The sequence below is a fragment of the Panthera leo genome, chromosome D4, assembly GCF_018350215.1.
Source record: "Panthera leo isolate Ple1 chromosome D4, P.leo_Ple1_pat1.1, whole genome shotgun sequence".
NCBI lineage: Eukaryota > Metazoa > Chordata > Mammalia > Carnivora > Felidae > Panthera > Panthera leo.
The window spans coordinates 88,205,190-88,225,501 of record NC_056691.1 but is presented as its reverse complement, the minus strand read 5'-3'; the positions used below and the strand labels follow the sequence as shown (position 1 = coordinate 88,225,501).

Below are 20,312 nucleotides of genomic sequence, written 5' to 3'. Positions count from 1 at the left end.
GACAACCAGTCTGGGGACACAAAGTCAGCTCTGTGTCCCGCCCCCCCACCCCACCCCATCCAGGGCTCCTTCTCTCCCTCAGGCATTAGCCACTGAGGTCCAGGTTCGAATCTTGGTTCTGCCTCTCGGCAACGGCGTGCCTCGGAAAAACTGGATACGCTCTGAGCCTCAGTTTCTTCATCTGCACTTGGGGATTATGATACCTATTTCCCCAGATTGCTGGGATTAGAAGCTGCATAGCGCTCAGCACGGGGCATGACAAACGGGGTGCTCGGCCGGCGTTTTCCGCTCCTGCCGTTACCATTAGACCCCTCGGTGCTACACAGGGAGGGAGCCACACCTCCAAGTTCTTCACCAGCAGCTCCCCAGAAGGCTGGATGGTGAACTTCCCCTCGGCCCCGGACACAGGCTGGCCGTCTTTTTCCCAGGTGATGGTGGGCTCAGGACTGCCGCTGGCCCGGCAGGGCAAGAGGACATGGGAGCCTTCGGTGGTGGACAGGTCAGGGAGGCCAGTCTTGATCACGGGCGGGACTGTGGGGGGAGAGAGAGGTCCGCTTGGGGGTGAGGGCGGGCTGCCCCCGCTCCAGCGCCCTTGGCAGTTGGCGTGCCCCTCGCCCCTTCCTCCACCGACCCTGTCACAGGCCACGGCCCATGGTCTGGACCATTTGGGGACTGCTGAGTTTGGTGAAGCTGTGACGGGGTGATCCCAGCGTGCACACACACACACACACACACGCACGCACACACAATGACTAAAGGGACAGAAATGGCTATGGTTGCCGGAGCGCCAAAACGAGTGAGGGAGGCCCAGACCACTGGCTCAGCAAAGGTCAGAGGAGGCAGAGGGACCCGAGGCACTGTCTAAAGGGAGACCTTGGGCACAAAACAGGAGAAGGTGTTTTTTTTCCCCTCACTTCCTTCTCGAGCACAAGCCAGGCTGGCACGGGGGAGGATGCAGGGACGTGTCCTGCCCGGGACGCCAAAGCCCCTAGCTCGCCGGGGTCCACCTCAGCCCCCTTCCCTGGGCCCACCTTGCACCACCAGCCGTGTTTTCCCGATAGCACTGCCTGCGCTGTTCTGGGCAATGCAAAAATAGTTCCCGGAATCCTCCGGGCTGGCGTGGATAATCCGAAGCTGTCCACCGGGTAGGACCTGCGTACTCGCTCCTGGATTTGTGGGGGGGGAGGGAAATCGGGGGTTCGTGGCTGAGCCAGCAGGACCACCGAGGAGAGCAGGAGGGCCGTGTGGACTGTTCTGTTTGAGCGGGTAGCAAGTGACTCGTTGTGGTCACAGGGTGATGGGGGCGGACAGAGACCCGGAGTCCAGCCGGCTTGCCCCGCTCCCCAGCCTCCCAAGTCAGCCACCGAGTGCTCCAGCAGAGTCTCAAGCTCTGGCTGGTGAGCAGACACAAGCTGGCAGGAGGGAAAGGCGGGCCAGGGCTTTCTGGGAGCAGGCGGGAGGATCCCGGGCCCGGATGATTCTTCCCTTCCCGGTGCTGGGGAGACTCACCTGCGGGAATGCTGAGCCCCTCCTTCTGCCAGGTGATGCTCGGCTGGGGGATGCCCGAAGCCACACAGGAAAGCAGTACCTCCTCGGCCACCAGTGCCCGGACCACGCTGGGCAGAGGCTTCACCACGGGGGAGGCTGCAAGGGAATGGGGGCCACAGAGGTCCCTGGGGATGCCTTCAGAGAGAGAAGCCTCTAAAAGGACCAGGGGATTCCCGAAGTCTTGGCACTGGAGGACAGAGGCGGGCTGAGGTTTTTCTCCCACAGAATCCCATCAGGGAGGCAGAGCAGAGAGGCAGGTCGGGGCGCCTGGAACCCGGGCCCCCCGCACCCCTGCCCGCCTGCCTCTAGCTCTCCACCTGCTGGGGGGCCCTTACCTTGCACAGCGAGGACCACGTGCTTGTGGGCCACGCCCGCAGAGTTGCGGGCTGTGCAGGTGTAGCGGCCAGCGTGGATGGGGAGGGCCTGCCCGATCTCCAGGGCACCTGTGGGTGGCAACGGGGCCCGTGGAGAGGGGCGAGGGGACTCAGGACGGACGTCCCTAGTGACGGCTGGCAGGGTTCTTACATCCCCCCCACCCGGGTGTCTCTCTATTGCTGGCCACTCGACCTGCCTCCCTGCCCGTTTGTAAGCAGCACCGGAAAACCCGGGTTCCGGGCCTGCCTACGCTCCCTGTCTGGAGCATAGCGGTGGGCAAGTCCCTTCCGCTCTAGGGGCCTCAGTTTCCCCACGTGCACAGTGAGGAATGAGACAGGATGGTCTCTCGAAGCTGCAGGCTGTGATGTTCCAGGACCTGCCGCTGCCCTGCCTAGAGTCCCTGGCCCACCGGTAGTTCCTTAGACCCTCACCCTCCTACCCGTGCCGTGTTCTGCTCAAAAACTTGCCTCCTCCGGGCAGCCTCCCCAGATGACTGCTTTATCCGTCCTCTCTTTACCTTTTCTTTCTTAGTCTTGGCTGCTCAACGAACACCATCTGAACCTTCCTGGACCACCCCAGCCCCAGATAGAACCAGAACCTCAGCTTCTTGTACATGACGGGCTTCCCCGTAACTGCTGGTCAGAAGAAAGAGTTCTACTTCTTCAGAAGAGTTTGGAAACCGCAGATCTGGCCAGCGGTGCTCAGACTTCACGAGTTCACCAGCTAACCAACTAACAAATAAATGCCATTTGGAGAACCCCCGTAAAGTTGCCAACTTTTAACTTTGACGAGCAAAGACGTTTCCAAATCACCCATCTACTATCACCTTGATCTCATAGAAGAAAGGAACTTCCAACACTAAAATAGCAGGAAAAGCATAATTGCAGGGAGCCTGGGTGGCTCAGTTGGTTGAGCGCCTGACACCTGATTTCAGCTCAGGTGGTGATCTCAAGGTTCATGGGATCGAGCCCCGCGTCGGGCTCTGTGCTGACAGCTCGGAGCCCGGAGCCCGCTTCGGATTCTGGGTCTCCCTCTCTCTCTGCCCCTCCCCCACTCACGCTCTCTCTCTCAAAAATAAATATTAAAAAAAATTTAAAAAAGAAAAGCATAATTAAAAAAAATTTTAAACATTTGTATTTATTTTTGAGAGACAGAGAGAGACACAGCATGAGCAGGGGAGGGGCAGAGAGAGAGGGAGACACAGAATCCGAAGCAGGCTCCGGGCTCCGAGCTGTCAGCACAGAGCCCGATGTGGAGCTCGAACCCACCTGCTGTGAGATCGTGACCTGGGCCGAAGTCGGATGCTTAACTGACTGAGCCACCCAGGCGCCCCGAAAAGCGTAATTTCAGAATAAAGGAAAATCCTTCCAATGAGCTCAAACCCGCTTTACGGAAACTCTCACGTAGCTATTATTTTCCTCACTTTGCCACGGAGCGGCACTGATCTGTCAACTATCATCAGAGAACCACTGACAAATATCAACGCGCTAGTGCGTGAGTGGGGATACTAAGGCCCAGAGAGGGTGAGGGGTTCCCCTAGGTCACACAGCAGGGAGTGGCAGAATCAGGCCGGGACTCTCCACTGCTTTCACACCCTCGGCCTGACGCCCCGTCTCCACCCTCACGGCTCACCCCTACTTACCGGAAGATGTGACACGATAGCCACTCCCCCGCATCCCCAGCTGGGCGCCTGCCTTGCTCCAGGACACGACCGGGGCCGGGACGCCCGTGCTGTGGCACGTGAGGACCACGGGTGCCATCTTGGTCACGGTGAAGTCTGTCTGGTCGTCAGCAATGGTAGGGGGCACTACGATGTAAGACAAGGCTTGAGGCCCCGCTGAGGTCCACTGGGGGAACACGTAGTCATGGGGCCAGGTGAATGACAACTATCAACAGAGACTAAGACACAGGTGACATCAGTGATAAAGGGCCGGGGGGGGGGGGGGCCACAGAGAGAGGTCACATTCACCCGCTTGGGAGGTATTTTTTTTGCTGGGCTTTGGGGGACAGTTACGAACTGCTTTCTGTAGGGGTGCCGGCTAGGCATCTCCGGAGGGTTTTACAAGAGAAGGGAGCTTTGTGGGAGCTCAGAGTTGGGGACACCACATGAGGCCTCCAGGGGAAGTGGCATTTAACCTGAGACCCGAAGGAAGAGCAGGATTGGCTGGGTGAAGGGCAGAGGGAACAGCATATACAAAGGCCCTGAGGTGAGGAACCAAAAGCTAAGCAGCATGACTGGATCCCAGAGCGAGGCGGGCACTGGGTGAGCTGAACTTCGGGTGGCTGGGCCAGCATGCACGGGACACTGTGGGCCCAGGTGACACCCTGCATTCTATCCTGAGAGCCGTGGGCAGCCGTGGAGGGAGGAATTTTAACCAGGGCGATGGCAAGGTCAGATCTGGGTTCAGAACATTCTGGATTGGGGAGAGGCCTCTCCCGAGAGCTCCCAAGTGCCACGAACAGTGCTGGGGCCAGGGTTGCGTCAGCGTGGGTATGTGGGATCAGGAGACGTGCACGCTGTGCCTGTCCTGTTTTCTTCCTCCTCCCTCTGTTCCAACTCACCATGAACGGTCACCTGGTAATGCCTGCGGGCCTCGCCCACCTCATTGCTCACCACGCACTCAAACTGGGCTGAGTCCTGGGGGCTGGGAGCTGCCAGGAGCAGGGCGTTGGAGGGCAGGAGCCTGGGACGGACAGACAGACAGATGACCGCTAACCAGCCGGCCTGGCTGACCCGAGCTCAGCCTGTGCAGCAATCTGGATGCAGGGGACTGGGGTGGCGGGGGGGGGGGGGGGTCTCCTGACTAATTTCCCCTCTGGTGTCTGGCCCCCAGCCCCGAATGTAGAAGTTTCTTCTAGAAGTTTCTACGCTTACAGGTCTGGCAGTTGAGCTCGTGGGCAAGTTTAATTGTTACCCCCGTGGTTCTCTATGTCCCTGCACGCTTTCTGTAATCACCAGATCGGACACCTTCCATAATAGCGACGGTACCCAAGTCCTTGATTGGAACAGCTCGGGTCTGTTGAGCACGTGCTTTAAATTTTTCTTTTTAAACGTTTAGTTATTTTTGAGAGAGCCAGAGACAGAGTACAAGCCGGGGATGGGGAGAGAGAGAGAGAGGGCGACCCAGAATCCGAAGCAGGCTCCAGGCTCTGAACTGTCAGCACAGAGCCCGACGTGGGGCTTGAACCCACAAACCGTGACATGACGACCTGAGCTGAAGTCGGCCACTTCACTGACTGAGCCACCCAGGCGCCCCTGCTTTAGACAGAAGCTCTGTGTCGGCCTGGCACCCGACACAAGAAATATTTGGCGAATTAGTGAACTGACTCCTTTAACGTGCCCAGGGATCATTCCATGGTCAGCTGCACATAAGAAACTGGGAGACGAGGATCCAGGCTCAGCCAAACTCAGGCCTCCACGTATGGATATCGATCGTTGTTAGACCACAGTGGCTGGGATGGTTTTCAGAGCCATTCCTTTCTGTTTGGCTCTATGTCCCAAATGCCCCTACCCCCTATCAGGCATCTCAGTATAAAGACGCTCCTAGACCCCTGAGGTCAGGATATAGATCCTGGTGCTGGCTTTGTTGAGACCTGAACACATCCCTGTCTCATTTCTTTCTTTCCTTTCATTTCTTCCCTTTTCTTTCTTTCTTTCTTTCTTTCTTTCTTTCTTTCTTCCTTTCTTTCTTTCTTTCTTCTCTCTCTTTCTTTTCTTAATGTTTACTTATTTTGAGAGAGAGAGAGACAGAGTATGAGTCAGACATGGGCAGAGAGAAAGGGAGACAGAGAATCGGAAGCAGGCTCCAGGCTCAGAGCTGCCAGCACAGAGCCCGACGCGGGGCTTGAACTCACAGACTGTGAGATCACAACCTGAGCTGAAGTTGGAGGCTTAACTGAATAAGCCACCCCACCCCTGCCTCGTGTCTGGCCCTGCTCCCCACCGTGGGATGGGCACACTGTCCCCCCACCCGGAGCACCTCGTGAGGCTACCCAGAGGCCCCGCTCAGTACCGGTAGGTTCCCTGCTGCAGGTGGAAATCCAGCTTCTGTCCGTCCTTCCACCAGACCACCCGGGGCTTGGGGGAGCCGCTGGCCTCACAGGGCAGTGAGGCAGGGGTGTGGGCAATCAAGGTCAGGTTGGAGGGGCTGGGGGCGATGGCAGGAGGCTCTGGGGAGAGAGTAGTCATCAGGAGACAAGGGCCTAGGATGCGGGCAGGGGAGAGGCGGGAGACACTCCGCAGGAATCTTCCAACAGGCACCCCAAATCTGGGGTGATGGAACCTTTGCTCTCCAAGGCTGGCGGCTCCCTAGCCACCTCTCCCTGAATGCAGATTTCGGGGTTCTACTCAGCCCTGCCGGAGGCCAGCGCCCAGAAGAGCGGCCGCCACCAAGGTGATCCATTGGAGCGGGAAAAGCAGATTAGCGCGTCTGGTGCGGTGACTCTGAATCTTATCCTTTCAAATGTCTTTTATCTGTGCATGTTTCATCACTTGCTTGATACAATGGTATGGGAGCAAACATCCGTACGATATTGATGAAATCAATACGCATCTTTGGCGCGTGCATGTTCAAAAGTTTTGCCAGTAGGCTTCATGGTCAAAAACATGTAGAGCTCATTGCTCTTGGCTCCTGACAGCAAGGATAAACCCAAAAACTAAGCAGGACCCGGCCCAGACTGGGGGTGCAGGATGAAGGCCAGGAACATTGCTCCCCTCGTCCACCTACCAAAGACCTGGAGGTCACGGCCTTGCCGATCTGAGCCTGCAGAGTTGGATGCAAAGCAGAGGTAGTGGCCAGCGTCCTGGGCAAGGACTGGCTGGATCCTCAGGGAACCTTCAGGAAGAAGCTGCAACCTGGAGTGGAGGAAGGGGGTTGCCATGGAGACCAGCAGACTAGGGAGGCCCTTTGAGGGGTTGGACCCCGGGAGTGTCTCCAGCAAGACCCTCCCCTCTGCTCCTGGCTTTCCCAGTAAGAAGGTGCTAACTCTGGAGTCCTGCATCCATGAGGCCAAGGTCAGAGGAGGTCACAGCCATGGGCAGCTCCCCACATCCCAACCCAGCATCGGGGCGGGCAGGGGGTAGGGGGGGCTCCTATGCTCGCACCTGGGCCTAGCTCCTCTCTGGGAGTCAGCAGCATCCAGAAAACACCCTTTCCGCGCCTGTCCCCCGGATCTGAGAACTGCCCCGCCCCCAGGCCTTGTCTGTACTAGGTAGCCCCGCCCCCCAGGCCTTGTCTGGACTGGGTAGCCCCGCCCCCAGGCCTTGTCTGTAATGGGTAGCCCCGCCCCCAGGCCCTGTCTGCACTGGATAGCCCCGCCCCCAGCCACAGTCAGTTGGACAAGGGATAGACACGTCATTCAGGCTGGACCAATGGAATGCTCTGCCCTGGAAATGGGGGTCCTCGGGTAGTTTTCCAGGCTCTGCAGGTTGCATGAACTGAGAAACTCTAACTCGGCGGCAGGGGGAGCCCGGGGAGGGGTTGGGGGCTGTCTCTGCCATGTTCACAGAGAAAGAAGGTGTAGAAAATTGGTCTGAGAGAGAGAGAGACGGGGATGGGCGGGGGCGGGGGGGGGGGGCATGCAACACACACAGAAACAGACATTAGCAACCAAGAGTCGAAACCAGACAGACAGGCAGCCAGCCAGCCACCTGGGATTTTTGACACCCTCGATGCCCTGGACATGCCTGTCCCCTTGGCTTCGGAGGAGACCCGTGCGCTGGCAATACAGCCACCTTTCTGCTCCAAGTGCCCAGGCGGTTGCTGTTTATAAACCGCGCCCCCCCCCCCCCCGAGACCCTCCCCTCCCAGCTCCCACCTGGGGCTCTCAGGATCCAGGGGGGCCCCGTCCTTCCGCCAGCTCACGAGGGGTGGGGGAGCGCCGTCCACCCGGCAGGGCAGCACGGCCGTCTGGTTCACGGAGGCGTTCACTGCGGGCGGTCCTGGCTGGATGGTGGGCACCACTGGGGGGGGGGGGGGGGCGGGGCACAGAGCGAGTGGGTGCTGGGAGCCTGCGGCCCTCGGGAGGGTCAGCGCGCGGCGGGGTGAGGCCCACTCACTGTGGATCTCCACGCGGAAGGCCACGCTGGTGCTGCCCGCGGCGTTGCGGGCCGTGCAGCTGTAGTTGCCCCCGTCGGCCGTGCTCAGGGCCCGCAGCTGGAGGAACCTTCCCTGTTCTGGGAACTGGGTGTGGGCGTCCGCCTACAGGGTCCCCAGGGTGGAGAGACCCTCCTTAGCACCGGGCCAGGCTGGGCCAGGCACCAGGCAGGGAGGAAACAGGTTCGTGAGGGCGGGGGTGGCGGGGTGGGGGAGGGGGCAGGTAGGGAATGAGCCTCCTGCCCTCGGGCTCTGCCTACTGGGGATGTCGCAGAAGGGACTCATGCTCGCAGAAGACTTGCAAGCTTCGGTTCCCATTTCAGGGGAGAGCACAGAGAACCTCAGTAACTAGCCCCGGGTCACCCGGCCTGGTCAGGGGCCGGGGCCGGAGGGCCACAGAAGGTGGTGGCCCCTGCCTGGCACCCACCTGCAGCAGGATGCCATCTCGGTGCCATTCAATCTCGGGTGCTGGCTCCGCCTCCACCGAGCACTCCAGAACCAGCTGCCCGGGAGCCAGGCCGACCACAGAGCGGGGGCCTCGGGGCCCTATAACGTGCGGGGGGCCTGGGTGGGCAGCAGAGAGGGCATGAGAGACGGACTCGCCCCTGCGGGTCCCATCCCGCCTGCCTCTCCGGCCGCCACCCTGGCACGCCCTACCTTGAACCCTGACCCGGAAGCTCTTCTCCGCTTGGCCGGCGGGGCTCTGGGCCAGGCACGTGTACAGCCCAGCATCGCCCACCTATGGATGGGCCAGGGTTAGCAGCTGCCTCTGGCCCCAGCCTGCCCACCTCCTGATCTGGTCTCCTTCCTACACAACTCGGGCCCCACGATTCAGACTCAGGCCGGCTGAGTCTGCCACGCCCCCTTTCCCACCAGCCCCCTCCCTGGGACGTTCCTTCTCCATCTCCAGCTCACCCTTGCTTTGCGGCCAGGGTAAAGCCTGCCTCCTCCAGGAAGTGCCCCTTGACTGCACCAGCCCTCCTCTGGCCGGGCTGGGGAGTGACCCGGTTTCTGCATCAGCCTTGGCCCTGACCTGGCTGGGAGCTCTCGAGGGCATTGGCCCGGGTGGGTGACCCCCACACAAAGGAAGAGCTCAGCCTAACTGCCAAGTGCTGTGGGGTCCTTCCCTCCTCCTCTCGTCCCCTGCCCTCCCCTCCCCTCCCCTCCCCTCCGCCAGCCCCAGCCCACAGCAGTGGGGAAGCTGCACCTGTACGTCCTCTACCCGGAGCACCCTACTGCTGTCTGCAGGCCCGCTCAGGGCCTGCCCGTCCTTATGCCAGGTGATGTTGGGCGGCGGGGTGCCCTGGGCATCGCAGCGGAGCTCCAAGGGGGTGCCGGGAGTCAGCAGCAGCTCTGCGGGCTGGCCCGAGTCCTCTATGTGGGGGGGGTCTGCAAAACACCCCACCCGGGGTCAGCATGGCGGCTGCACTCAGCGCTGGGAGCTGGGGTGCATCTCCAAGCCCCCACCATCCGGACGCTGACCGCAGAAGGGGCCACCAAAGGCGGAGGGGCGGGGCGCTGTGCCAGAGGATCCTGAGAACACCAGAAACCACGGGCCCATTTGCCTGGGACAATTATTTGTGCTTTAAAGCCAGCAAGCACACGGCAGGCCCTTTGTCTCCGCTCTACAAGACTGGGGGACAGAGCTGAGGAGCAGAGCCCCAGGAGAACGAGGCCATCCAACCCCCGCGTCAAGGCCAGCGAGGCATCGGGTATGAGCCCGCCCTTCCCCCCAAACCCTGCACCCAGGCGGCCGCCCCTGGGGAGATGCACCAGGGGACGTCACCTCCCTCGCCACCTTCTCCGACGCCCCCGGGCCCAGAGACGCTGGCACGGGGCGGGGGGTGGGGGGGACAGATGACCCACCCATCACTGTCAGCTGGAAATGCCTCCTGGCTTCCCCCGCCTCGCTCACGGCCACACAGGAGTAGGTGCCCGAGTCTCCAGCTCCCGCTGTCTCCAGCTGCAGGCTGGGCCCCTGTTCAAGGCTCTGGGGCAACAAGGGCTCCCCATCCTTCATCCACGACACTAGGGGCAGAGGGCTTCCCCGGGCTTCACAGGGGAGGACCACCGAGGAGCCACGGACGACCGCCACGTCATTCTGGAACTCTACCGGCTCCAAGACAGGGGGCACTGTGGAGGGCAAGAGCGGGCACGAGTCCTCGCATGGCCCTCGCCCCTGGACCTTTGCGCAGGCTGTTCTTGTATCAGTCAGAACGCCCTTCTCCTGGACTATTCCCTCTCGTCTCCAGTCCTCAGCGTAGACCTCGCCTCCTCCGGGAAGCCTTCCCTGAACTCCCCAGGCCAGTCGAGGCGGCCTCTTCTGGGCTCCGGTAGCTTCCTCTCCTTCCCCTGCTGTCACTAGTTGCCTGGAATTCCGACTGCCTCTTTACAGAGCTGTTTCCTGCACTGACCCCCAGTGGCAGGGGCCTCTGCTGCTCACTGTCGCACCCCGGTGCCCAGCAAGGCCCTGGCACACCGCAGGGTCTAACGGCTGCTTGTGGCGTGAATGAATGAGCAACCGAGCGAATCAAAGACTGAGTCTCTGTGTTTGCCCACTGGGCCTGATTCTCACGCCCAAGGCCAAGGGACACATTTATTCCACCCCCCACCCCCTGCCCCCGGTCCGTACCGTGCACCTGCAAGGTGAAATTCCTGTCGGTCACACCAGCTGGGCTTGCAGCCACACAGGTAAAGACACCAGCATCTGCCAACTGCACCTGGGAAATCCTGAACCCCTCGAGAGGGGTGGAGGGGGAAAGAGGGAGGGGAGGTGGCTCATGAAAACAGTCCTTCTCTTTTCCTGTCTCCCAGTGGCCTGCCTGCCAGAGAGGCAGCTCTGAAACTCACCTGAACGGGCCCAGCGTCGGCCCCAAACCCCTTCTCCGGTTCCCGGGTGCCCCCAGAATAAAGCCCTAGACTCCCTGGCCCCTGCTGCCTTCTCTGACTCACTTCACCCCGAGGCCAGATCTCCTGCTTTTCCACTCCCACCGCCTACGCTGTCTCACCCAAGGAGACACCTGCCTGCTGGTCCCCCCCCCCCTGCAAGCCTCCCCCCATTCCTTGAATACACGGGCACATGCCCACCTCAGGGCCTTTGAACTTGCTGCTCTAACCCTCTTCCGGTTAGGGAAGCTCCTCCCTACAGAATCCGCTCAGCTCGCTCTCTTAACTCCGCCCACCTCTGCTCAAAGGTCGCCTTATCTGAGTGCCTATCACTGACCACCCTAAAATACCAGCCTCCGCTGCTACCTCTCATTTTTTCTTTCCCCTACTTTATTCTGCAGCGTGTGTATCCCTTGTGACATTCTACCCAGTGTCCGCTCTCCTCCCCTGATAAAGCAGCTGCAGGGGCAGAGGTTTTATTTTGCTCACTGCCCAGTTCCCAGTGCCCGGAACTAAGTGTCGAAGAAGGCTCAGAAGCCTTCTTCCAGGAAGCCTTCCCTGATTTTTCCTCCACCCCAAGGCAGGCTGAACTGGAAACCACCAGATGTCATCACCTGGCTCTCTGCCTCCCTCCCTCGGCGGGGAGAACCTGAGGGCAGAGTCCTCTTTTGTCACTGGAGTTCCATTTGGGGGTGGGTCCCCACCACAGACCTCTGCGTGCTTATATGTATTATTTTTATTTGAAAACCGTTCAGATGTGCTCCGAAACCCAAGCTGCCTGGAGACTGTGTCTGGGACCAGCTGGCCCAGGGGCCGGGGAGCCTCCCCCCTACCTGAGGGTGCGGCCCGAGCTGTGGAGGCGAGTGCGTTGGGACAGCGGCAGGGGCAGCCCGTCCTTGAGCCAGCTCATGCGGATGGGCGCGGAGCCCCGGACGGGGCACGCCATGGTCACCAGCTCCCCAGGCCTGCTCACCAGGGTCCCCGAGCCCTCTGCCCACTGCTCGATGGTGGGAGGAACTGGGGGCGGGCAGAGAGGAAAAGGGGGGCGGTGAGGGCGTTGAGGAAGAGGGTCTGGGTGGGGGAGATGGGATGCTCTTGGGCAAATTCCAGAAAGCAGCAACCATCTCGTATGGGGTTCTTAGAGCCACACATCGGTGCCAGGAGAGGAAGAAACCCAGCACAGGGGGGCACGGGCTCACCCCATGGCTCTCTTCTCACCCGCCCCCCTACTCCCCAACTCTCCCGCCGCGCCCCTGGGCCGGGAGCGCCTGTTCCTTTAGTCTCAGAAAGGACGCAGAGGCCCAGAGAGGCCGTATGGTGGCCTGGCTCACAGTGTGGACATGGCTGGCGCTGGAACCAGGTCTCCGGCATCCCGGCCCCGGCATCCCCCCTCCAGATGCCCCCGGTGGAGGCCCCACAGTGGCCGGGCCGCGGCAGCCCCGGGAGGGCAGAGCCGCCCCCCTCCTCGCCCCTCCGCTGCTCACCCAGCACGCTCACTGTGTGCAGCCTGGCGTCCTCCCCGGCCGCGTTGTGGGCCACGCAGGTGTAGGCGCCCGAGTCCTCGGCCCTCAGGCCCTTCAGCACCAGGGCACCGCCGTCCACGTAGAACCTGCTCGGGGCCGGAGAGCCGAGAGCCGGCACGTAAGGGGCTGTGGCTGCTGCTCGGGGTGGGGGCGGGGGGACCCGGGAGGACACGGGGCGGGCCTTACCGGAGGTGGGGGCCCACGCCTTGGCCCAGCGGGCCACCGTCCTTCAGCCAGGCCACGTCGGGCGGGGGCTGCCCGTCCGCCTCACAGTGCAGCCGCACCTCCTGCCCCTCTAGGACACTGTGCTCCTGCGTGGCACCCGAGCTCCGGATCCGGGCGGCCGCTGCGGCGGGGGCTATGGTGAGGCGGGGGCCCGCGCGGGGGCTGACGAAGGGGGAGGGACACGGGGGTGGGGGGCACAGGGCGCGGACGTACCCAGCACGGCCACCACGAAGTCCTTGCGGGCCTCGGCCTGGCTGTTCTCCGCCACGCACGTGTAGGTGCCAGCCTGGGCGGGCCGCAGGCGACTCAGCTGGAGGCGGCCCCCCCGGGAGACCACGCCATGCGCCACGCTGCTCTCTGTGGGACGGAGGGACGTGCCAGGCCCTCACCCGCACGGCCGCACCGCCCCGGGCGCCACCTACGGGGCCCCCCCACGCAAGTCACGTGACTCCTGGAGAAGGCGCCCATCCCCCACACTCGCGGGACCCCAGGAACCCTGGCATCGCCCACCCGCTTCTGGGGCTCACAGGGAAACTGAGGCCCAGACAGGGGCAGGGTCTTTTGCTGCCTACATCACAACCTTCCTCAGCTGGGTCTCTAAGGGCCCCGTGCCCCACCCACAGCTGTCCCTACTGGCATTTCTCGCCAAGGTGCCCCATTTCCTTTAGTGTCCGAGGCCTGGCCCTCTTCCTGTGGGCCCCCAGGGCCCCCCTCCCCTCCCGCCCATCTCTACCCTGCCCGCTGTCACCCACCAGGGCTTCCAATCAGGGTAAATCAGCCACTCACTGACCACTTCCGGGCCCCGATGCAAGTCTCGCGAGGGGCTCCCCAGGGCCTCTGCTCAGGCTGCACGCACCTGTCCCCCCACTCCAGCCTGGAATGGCCCCCGTCTGTCCAGCCGCACCTCGGCCTGAAGCCTCCCCTGGCTGCCCAGCCCAGGCCGGGCCACCCTCACCCGGGTTCTCAACTGTGCGGCCAGTCTCTGGACACGAAACGTACTAAACCAACGACTGCACGTCCGGCTGTCCGCCTGGGGATCAAAGCCGAGTGAGACACGGCCCGTGGCCTCTAGGGGCTCAAAGTGCATCGGGGACAGTGAGACCCGCGGGATCCTGCACGACCAGCCCTGTGAAGCCCCCGAGGGAGCCAAGACGGGTCAGGCAGGTCTTGGGAGGGGGTGGGTCTCAGCTGAACCAAGCGGGTAAGAACCAGCCAGTAGAGGCACTGGGCGGGGTGGGGGGGGGGCCCGGGGTGGGTATTTCCGCGAGGAAACAGCGTGTGCCACGAGAGGAGGTGGAGAACGGGGCCCAGAGAGGTTCCACAACCAGGTGTAGCCCAAAGGGACAGGAGAGCGTGAGCCACACGGACACTCGTCCTTAAACACTTCACAGCACATCATTCATGAGAGCCCCAAGGGGGATTCAACCCGGACGTCCACCGGCTGATGAAAAGGATAGAGCAAATATGATATAGCCCCACAGTGAATAGTCAGCCATAAAAAAGAGAGAAAAACTTGAACTTAAAAGAAAGAACGGGGCCGCCCGGGTGGCTCAGTTGGTGAAGCGTCCGACTCTTGGTTTCAGGTCATGATCGCACTGTTCGTGAGTTCGAGCCCTGCATCAGGCTCTGTGCTGACAGCATGGAGCCTGCTCGGGATTTGCTCTCTCTCCTCCCCTCTCTCTGCCTCTTCTCGCCTCTCTCTCTCTCTCTCTCTCTCTCCCCCTCTAGAAACAAATGAATAAACTTAAAAGAAAGAAAGAATGAGGAACTAACACCCGCTGCTACATGGATGGACCCTAGAAACAGGAAGCTAAGCAGAAAAGTCAGTCGCAAAAGGTCACGTAGTGCATGATTCCACTTGTGTGCAGTGTCCAGAACAAGCAAACCTACAGAGACACAAAACAGGCCAGTGGCTGCCTAGGGCTGGCGTTGGGGGCAGGTCTGGGGGGGAAATGGGGTTTCCCTTTGGGTGATAAAAATGTCCTAAGATTGATCGTGGGGATGGTCGGTGAATATACTAAAAAGAATGGAATCGTAAGCTTTAAACGGATAAATTGCACAGTATGTGAATGTGGATAAAGCTGTATTTGAGGGAGGGTTGGGTGGGGGAGACAGAGAGACCGAGAGACAGAGAAAGACAAGGGACCTCCTCAGAGCTGCACTTTGAGATCCCTTCCTCCCCGTCTGGAGACGGCACTAGAGACGGGGACTGGACCAAGGACCCGTGTGGGGGCTGCTGCCCTCCCGGGGCAGGGGGACCGTGGTGGCCGGAAAGGGAAAGGCTACGGGCAGCAGAGAGCTGGCCGGCACCAGAGGCGTCTAGCAGCTGACGAAGGGAGGGCTCTGCCGACAGACCTACGGGTGGGTGAGGGGAGAGGGACGAAGGCCTGGACGGGGGGGTGACCGGCAGCCGGGCCAGACGGAGCTGAGTTGCTGGGGGAAGCAGCAGCTTTGGGGGCCGACGCCAAGCCCAGGGGCAGACCGCCCGGGCCCTCAGCACCCACCCTGCACCCAACCTGTGGGAGCTGATTGGGGACACAAACGCAGGGAGCCTTTGAGCCCCCACGTGAATGGTTTTCCACACTGGGATTTCAAGGGCCGATCGGGTCGAAAGACAAACAGGGGGTGGGATGACAGGACCCCGCCGGCCTTTGATTTTGCCAAGGTCGCTGCCATTGTTGTGTCATCGCTGAGAGGGCAGGATGCACTCACCAACAGGCATTCTGTCCTTCAGCCAGGTGACAGTAGGTGCAGGGACCCCGGTCACATCACAGCTCAGCACCAGGGGGCTCCCGGCCACCTGGCTCACTCTCTCTGTCCTGGGGTTCTCAAATGTTGGGGGCACTGCAGGAGAGAAGCCAGATTGCCAGGATCCTAAGATTCCGCGGCCCCCTTCCTTCCGCCCAGGCGGATTAGGGACACTCAACGGGCTCTTCCTTCTGGTTAGCAGTCGACATGTTATGCTTTGCCATCGGTAGCAATAAAGGTTGCCTCACTCACAGATGTAAACAGAACCAGCAACTGCCTGCAGAGCAGAGCCCAGAGGGGTCCACTCAGCCCAAGGATGGTGAGTGCCTGGCTGTGAACAGGGCAGACATCACTAATCGATCCCAACACTCTCTCCTGCTCAGCCAGGATGGCGTCACGCGTCCCAGGCAACCGCTACCAGTGGAACAAAAATGGCTGTGCTCAGGATGAAACGTCTTTGTCCTCAGGGACCAGACGTTCCCCCCACTTCTCACCACTGGTCAAAGCAGCCAACGGGAGAAGGCTTGAAGCAGCAAACCTGCTGTCGATAAGTTTCAACAGCCGTATTCAATATGGCTCACGGTTGGCTCCACCTGCTACTTGCCTGGTGGGCAGGCTCCTGGCTTTGCCTTCTGGGGCGGACAGCTGATGTCCGCCCCCCCACCCCCTTACCCCCCAACACGCACCTGTCCTTCCCATCTCGCCCAGCAGTTTAGCAGAGTACAGGCTCACTCAGGTAGAACTACATTTCCCAGTCTCCCTTGCAGCCTGCTGGGGCCAGCGGCCTATGTTCCCACTGACGGGATCCAGGCAAGGGGGCAGACCCGCATCACTCGCTCAGAACAAAAATGCTTGCCCTCTGCTCCTGCTCCTTTCTGCTTCCTGTGAACTGGGACGGGATGCATGTGGACAGGGGCAGTGCCCTAAGGGGTGGGTGGCCGACAGGACGGAAAGATCCGGGGCCCCAAATTACCACTCAGTAATTTACCTACCACTCGGAAGGCCCCGAGCTCCCCCCCCCAGCCCACCGACCCCCCGACTAGACACTCACCTCTGGGCTTTTGCACGAGAAAGGTAAAGTTCTCTCTCGTTTAATCCACTGGGGTTTGGGGTCTCTTTGTTACACAGCTGAGCTTATATTCTAACTGATACGATACCTGATGCCAAGAAAGTCTGGCTGAGCCTTCATCCTTTAGTTCCCTAAAGCGAGCTCCCCTTTTCCCCCAGCTTGAGCCACATCCAGTCAAATGCCATCTGTGTTCGGTCCTTGGGCTGAGGGAGCAGGCCCCCCAGGGCTCAAAATAGTGGCGACATGGCCACAGGGCTCCCACTGCCTGACTCTCTCAAGGCCGTGCTGGGCACTTTATAGATACACTCACGGCAGCCCGTCAATTGAACGCTCCCTGTCTGCCGAGTAGGCAGGTACCACTTTTCCTCCCTTCACCGGAAGATAAACCCAAGGCTCAGAGGAACCAAGGCGCCCTGCTGAGCCCCAGAGAGTAAGTCAACAACAGTCCTGGTCTTTTCAGTGCCGTATCCTGTGCCCTAAGTACGCAGGGCCACTGACTCTTTCTAGCTACTGCCCCTCCCATCCTTGGCGGCCCTGTGTGCTGCTAGGGGGGTCCCACGGCAATGCTCTCAGGCTGGTCCCCAGCTTACCCTGGACGGTGAGGACAAACGTCCGCATGGCTTCCCCCGCGGTATTGCTGACTTTACAGCTGTATAAACCTTTATCCGACACCTGGGACAAAGAGAACACGTGGTGATGGTGTGCACGGGGCCGGGAGGGGGATACCTAGGGCCCCCCCAAAACACCCAGGCCTCAGAACCTTCTGGAGAAGGGACTCCCCAAATATGCTGGTCCCGCCTGGGAAGCCAAAGAGGAGACAGGACCCGCTGGCTTTTCCCAAGAACCTCAAGAAGCAGGAGGGTTGTTGGAGGGTGAGTGCATAGGTTCCGGACCCCCACCCGCCCCTGGGCCTGCACATCAGCCAAGCCTGGAGGAAAAAGCCCCTCGCTGCAGGGGGACGGAGCTGGGCCAGGAGACGGGAGCCCAGCAAGGTTTCCCAAAGGAGCAGCAAATATCCATCCAACAAACACTTGTGAGCGTCTAATCCACACCAGGGAGGGTGGGCAGAGCAGGCTCCCAGAGGGTCGCAGCCAGGGGGGCCTGGAGAAGGCTTCTAGATCCCAGGGAAATGGAGGCAGGTGCCGGGGCACGGACGGCTCAAGGTCAGTTCAGAGCCAGCTCTGGCGCCCCGTGCTCTTCTCACGTCACCTGCCCTGCAGGCTGCTAAGCAACTTGGTGCGAGGCCCTGTAGACTAAGGAGGTGACCGTCCCTACACCCTGCCACGCAGCTGCCTGACCCTGCCTGCCTCCTGGGCTCACCAGGCCCGGGCCCCACGACCACCCACTGCTGCCCACGCCTCGGGGCCGCTCACCTGGGTGTCCTGGACCTCCAGCCTCTGCCCACCCAGCAGAGCCCGGGTGCGCTGCGTCGGGACCAGGGGCTGCCCGTCTTTAAGCCAGGTCACGGTCGGCTCAGGGAGTGAGTCGGTCTCACAGCTCAGGACTGCTCTGTCCCCAGCCCGGACCAGGATCGCATCCTGGGGGCCGCCGGGAGCCTGCCTGAAGGTGGGGGGCACTGGGAAAACAGGTGAGCGGACTGAGGCACAGCAGCCTTCCCGGCGTCCTCCCTGGTTCCAGCCAGGGGAGACAGCCGACGGAGGCCCACAGGGGTCACGCAGTGGAGCCGGCCCCAGGGAGCGGGGGGACGAGAGTCCAGGTCCTGGGAAAAGCCTCCTGCCCTCTCTGGGCCTCAGTTTCTTAGATGGGGAGATCCTCCCATGGCCTTCCTGGGCTCTTTCCTGCATGGGGCAGGCCCTGGCTGGGTCAGAGCCCCCCATGGGGGTCCCCCACAGTCCACGTCCCTCCAGCAAACCAGCACGGAAGCCCCCACCCCCGGCCGTGAGCCCACGGGACCTGCCACAGGGCACACACAGTAGGTGAACACCGTGCTAATAAATCAACCGGCCCCGGGGCTAGATGGAAACCTCCAGTGAGCTCTGGGTCATGACAACTTGGGCCAGCTTCTCCCCAAGAGGAGTCTGAAGACCAGAGGCCCCGACAAAGGCCGCATGCTGAGAACCTCGGATCAATCAGGCTTGGGAAGGGCCCCTCCTGGGCCAGCCCCCCCGCAGCTGTCCTGCTGTCCCCTCCTCGACCTCAGGGCTCACGGCGTGCCGGGTAAGCACTCACAAGCCATCCTTGTGCCAACTGTCACCTTACAGACGGGAGGCCCGAGGCTCAGAGAGGGAACGCGACTTGCCCCAGATCACAGAGCAACGAAGCGCACAGGTGGGTCTCAAACGCAACGTGTCCAACTCTGCAGGCCAGGATGTTACCCACCCTGCTGCCCAGAGACGGTGCAGGGCATCCCAGGCTCCCCCCCGGGCCAGCTGCCCCCTTTCCTGTCTGTGCTGCCTCAGCGTGTGGGGCCGAGGGCTCACTGAAGGAGTGGGGGACAGGCAGGACGTACCCAGCACGCTAAGCTGCACCAGCTTCTGGTCTCGGCCGGCGGCGTTGAGGGCCTCACACAGGTACATCCCGGAGTCTGATGGCTGCGTCCTGGCCAGCTGCAGCGTGTGGGTGCCTGTGGCGGGGGGAGCCGGCCCCTCGCACCAGCAAATGGGCCCCGGGGCCCCGGCCCACAGTCCCCAAGTCCTCCCAGACTCCCGGTGTGGTTCCCAGGTTTGGGGAAGCAACTCTGACTCCCCACACAGCCTCAGGCTGGGCTCCAAGCCTCAGTTTACCCACCAGGCCGGAGGAAGATCTCTTTTCCCAGGGAGACGGCCTGGCCGTCCCGGTACCACGTGACCTCAGGGCTCGGGTGAGCATGGACGTCACAGGACAGGGAGATGCTGCTGTTGACCGTGGCAGTGACCTGCTCCAAGCTTGGGCCTGTGATTCGTGGTGGGGCTGTCCCCGCAGCCACCGGGAGAAAGAAAGACCCATGAGAGCGCGTTCGGGTCGGGGGGGGGGGGGCAGGGAGCCACAGAGTGGAACACGGCCCTTCGGAGCTCCTGGCGCCTTGCCTTGGAGCATCTTTTAAGCACGGCTGTGCAGTCACGACTATTTGTCACGACTACCCCACAGATGACGACACAAGGCTCAGAGATCAGAGAGGGAGCAGCGGCCCTCCCGAGCTGGGAGCCCCCCCAGGGGCCGCTGCTCAGCCCGGCTCACCTTGTACCCTGAGGGTGAAGAGCTTCTCCGAGGAGCCCGCCGGGTTCTCCGCCACACACATGTAGCTGGCGGCATCGGCCACCTCGGCCGTGGAGACCTGCGGGCGCAGGGACAAGGTGCCTGGGAGACGCCACGGGCCTGCGGGCTCTGGGCTCCCCCAGGAAGGACCGTGAGGGCTCCTTTGTCTGCCCGCCGCCTTTGTCTGCACGGAGCAGTGCTCGAGGGGCACCCCCCACCCACGTCCGTCAAGGGCTCTTTGGGACATTCGGGGCACAGCGTGAGCTTGGTGCTAGGTGATCCCCTAGAGCAAACTAGATGGTGACAACCGTCCCCCCCCAACCCCAGCCCCGAGCAGGGCCGCTCCGTGCTGTGCTGGGCACCCGTACAGCTGTGCCTGGATCCGGGTGACCGAGGGTGCCGGGCCCAGCTCTGTGAGGGTCGCGCGGCTTTCCTGCCGCGCCGGGCTCTAGATGTGGCACACGTATGTGTCCTCTGCGGGTACTCCGTGTGGCCCTGGGCTGCCAGCGAGCTCCTCACGTAGGATTATTTGGTGGGCAGAACTTAATCCCAGGGGCTCCGACACGCTCTCGGGCAAAGAGCCTCGTCTGGCACAGATACCGTCAGCTCCTTGGTCCCCGGACCAGCAGGACTGAGTCACGGGGGACG

At 61.7% G+C, this 20,312-nt stretch overlaps 1 protein-coding gene across 1 annotated transcript in view; it reads right to left on the bottom strand.

Annotated features, from left to right (window-relative positions):
• The window catches only part of HMCN2 (hemicentin 2), a 144,454-nt gene that overhangs the window by 21,359 nt on the left and 102,783 nt on the right, over positions 1–20,312 (bottom strand). Inside the window, exons 57-81 of the mRNA XM_042912412.1 lie at positions 19,647–19,743; positions 19,218–19,379; positions 18,940–19,053; positions 17,843–18,045; positions 17,060–17,141; positions 15,365–15,496; positions 12,866–13,009; positions 12,614–12,773; positions 12,389–12,513; positions 11,738–11,921; positions 10,651–10,748; positions 9,885–10,151; positions 9,226–9,407; positions 8,676–8,757; positions 8,446–8,582; positions 7,982–8,123; positions 7,741–7,885; positions 6,651–6,778; positions 5,937–6,093; positions 4,486–4,607; positions 3,566–3,730; positions 1,884–1,991; positions 1,510–1,644; positions 1,032–1,166; positions 341–531 (exon numbers count right to left, since the gene is read on the bottom strand). Of these exons, the coding sequence (XP_042768346.1) occupies positions 341–531; positions 1,032–1,166; positions 1,510–1,644; positions 1,884–1,991; positions 3,566–3,730; positions 4,486–4,607; positions 5,937–6,093; positions 6,651–6,778; positions 7,741–7,885; positions 7,982–8,123; positions 8,446–8,582; positions 8,676–8,757; positions 9,226–9,407; positions 9,885–10,151; positions 10,651–10,748; positions 11,738–11,921; positions 12,389–12,513; positions 12,614–12,773; positions 12,866–13,009; positions 15,365–15,496; positions 17,060–17,141; positions 17,843–18,045; positions 18,940–19,053; positions 19,218–19,379; positions 19,647–19,743 (3,597 nt within the window). The remainder of the gene's footprint in view (positions 1–340; positions 532–1,031; positions 1,167–1,509; positions 1,645–1,883; positions 1,992–3,565; positions 3,731–4,485; positions 4,608–5,936; positions 6,094–6,650; positions 6,779–7,740; positions 7,886–7,981; positions 8,124–8,445; positions 8,583–8,675; positions 8,758–9,225; positions 9,408–9,884; positions 10,152–10,650; positions 10,749–11,737; positions 11,922–12,388; positions 12,514–12,613; positions 12,774–12,865; positions 13,010–15,364; positions 15,497–17,059; positions 17,142–17,842; positions 18,046–18,939; positions 19,054–19,217; positions 19,380–19,646; positions 19,744–20,312) is intronic.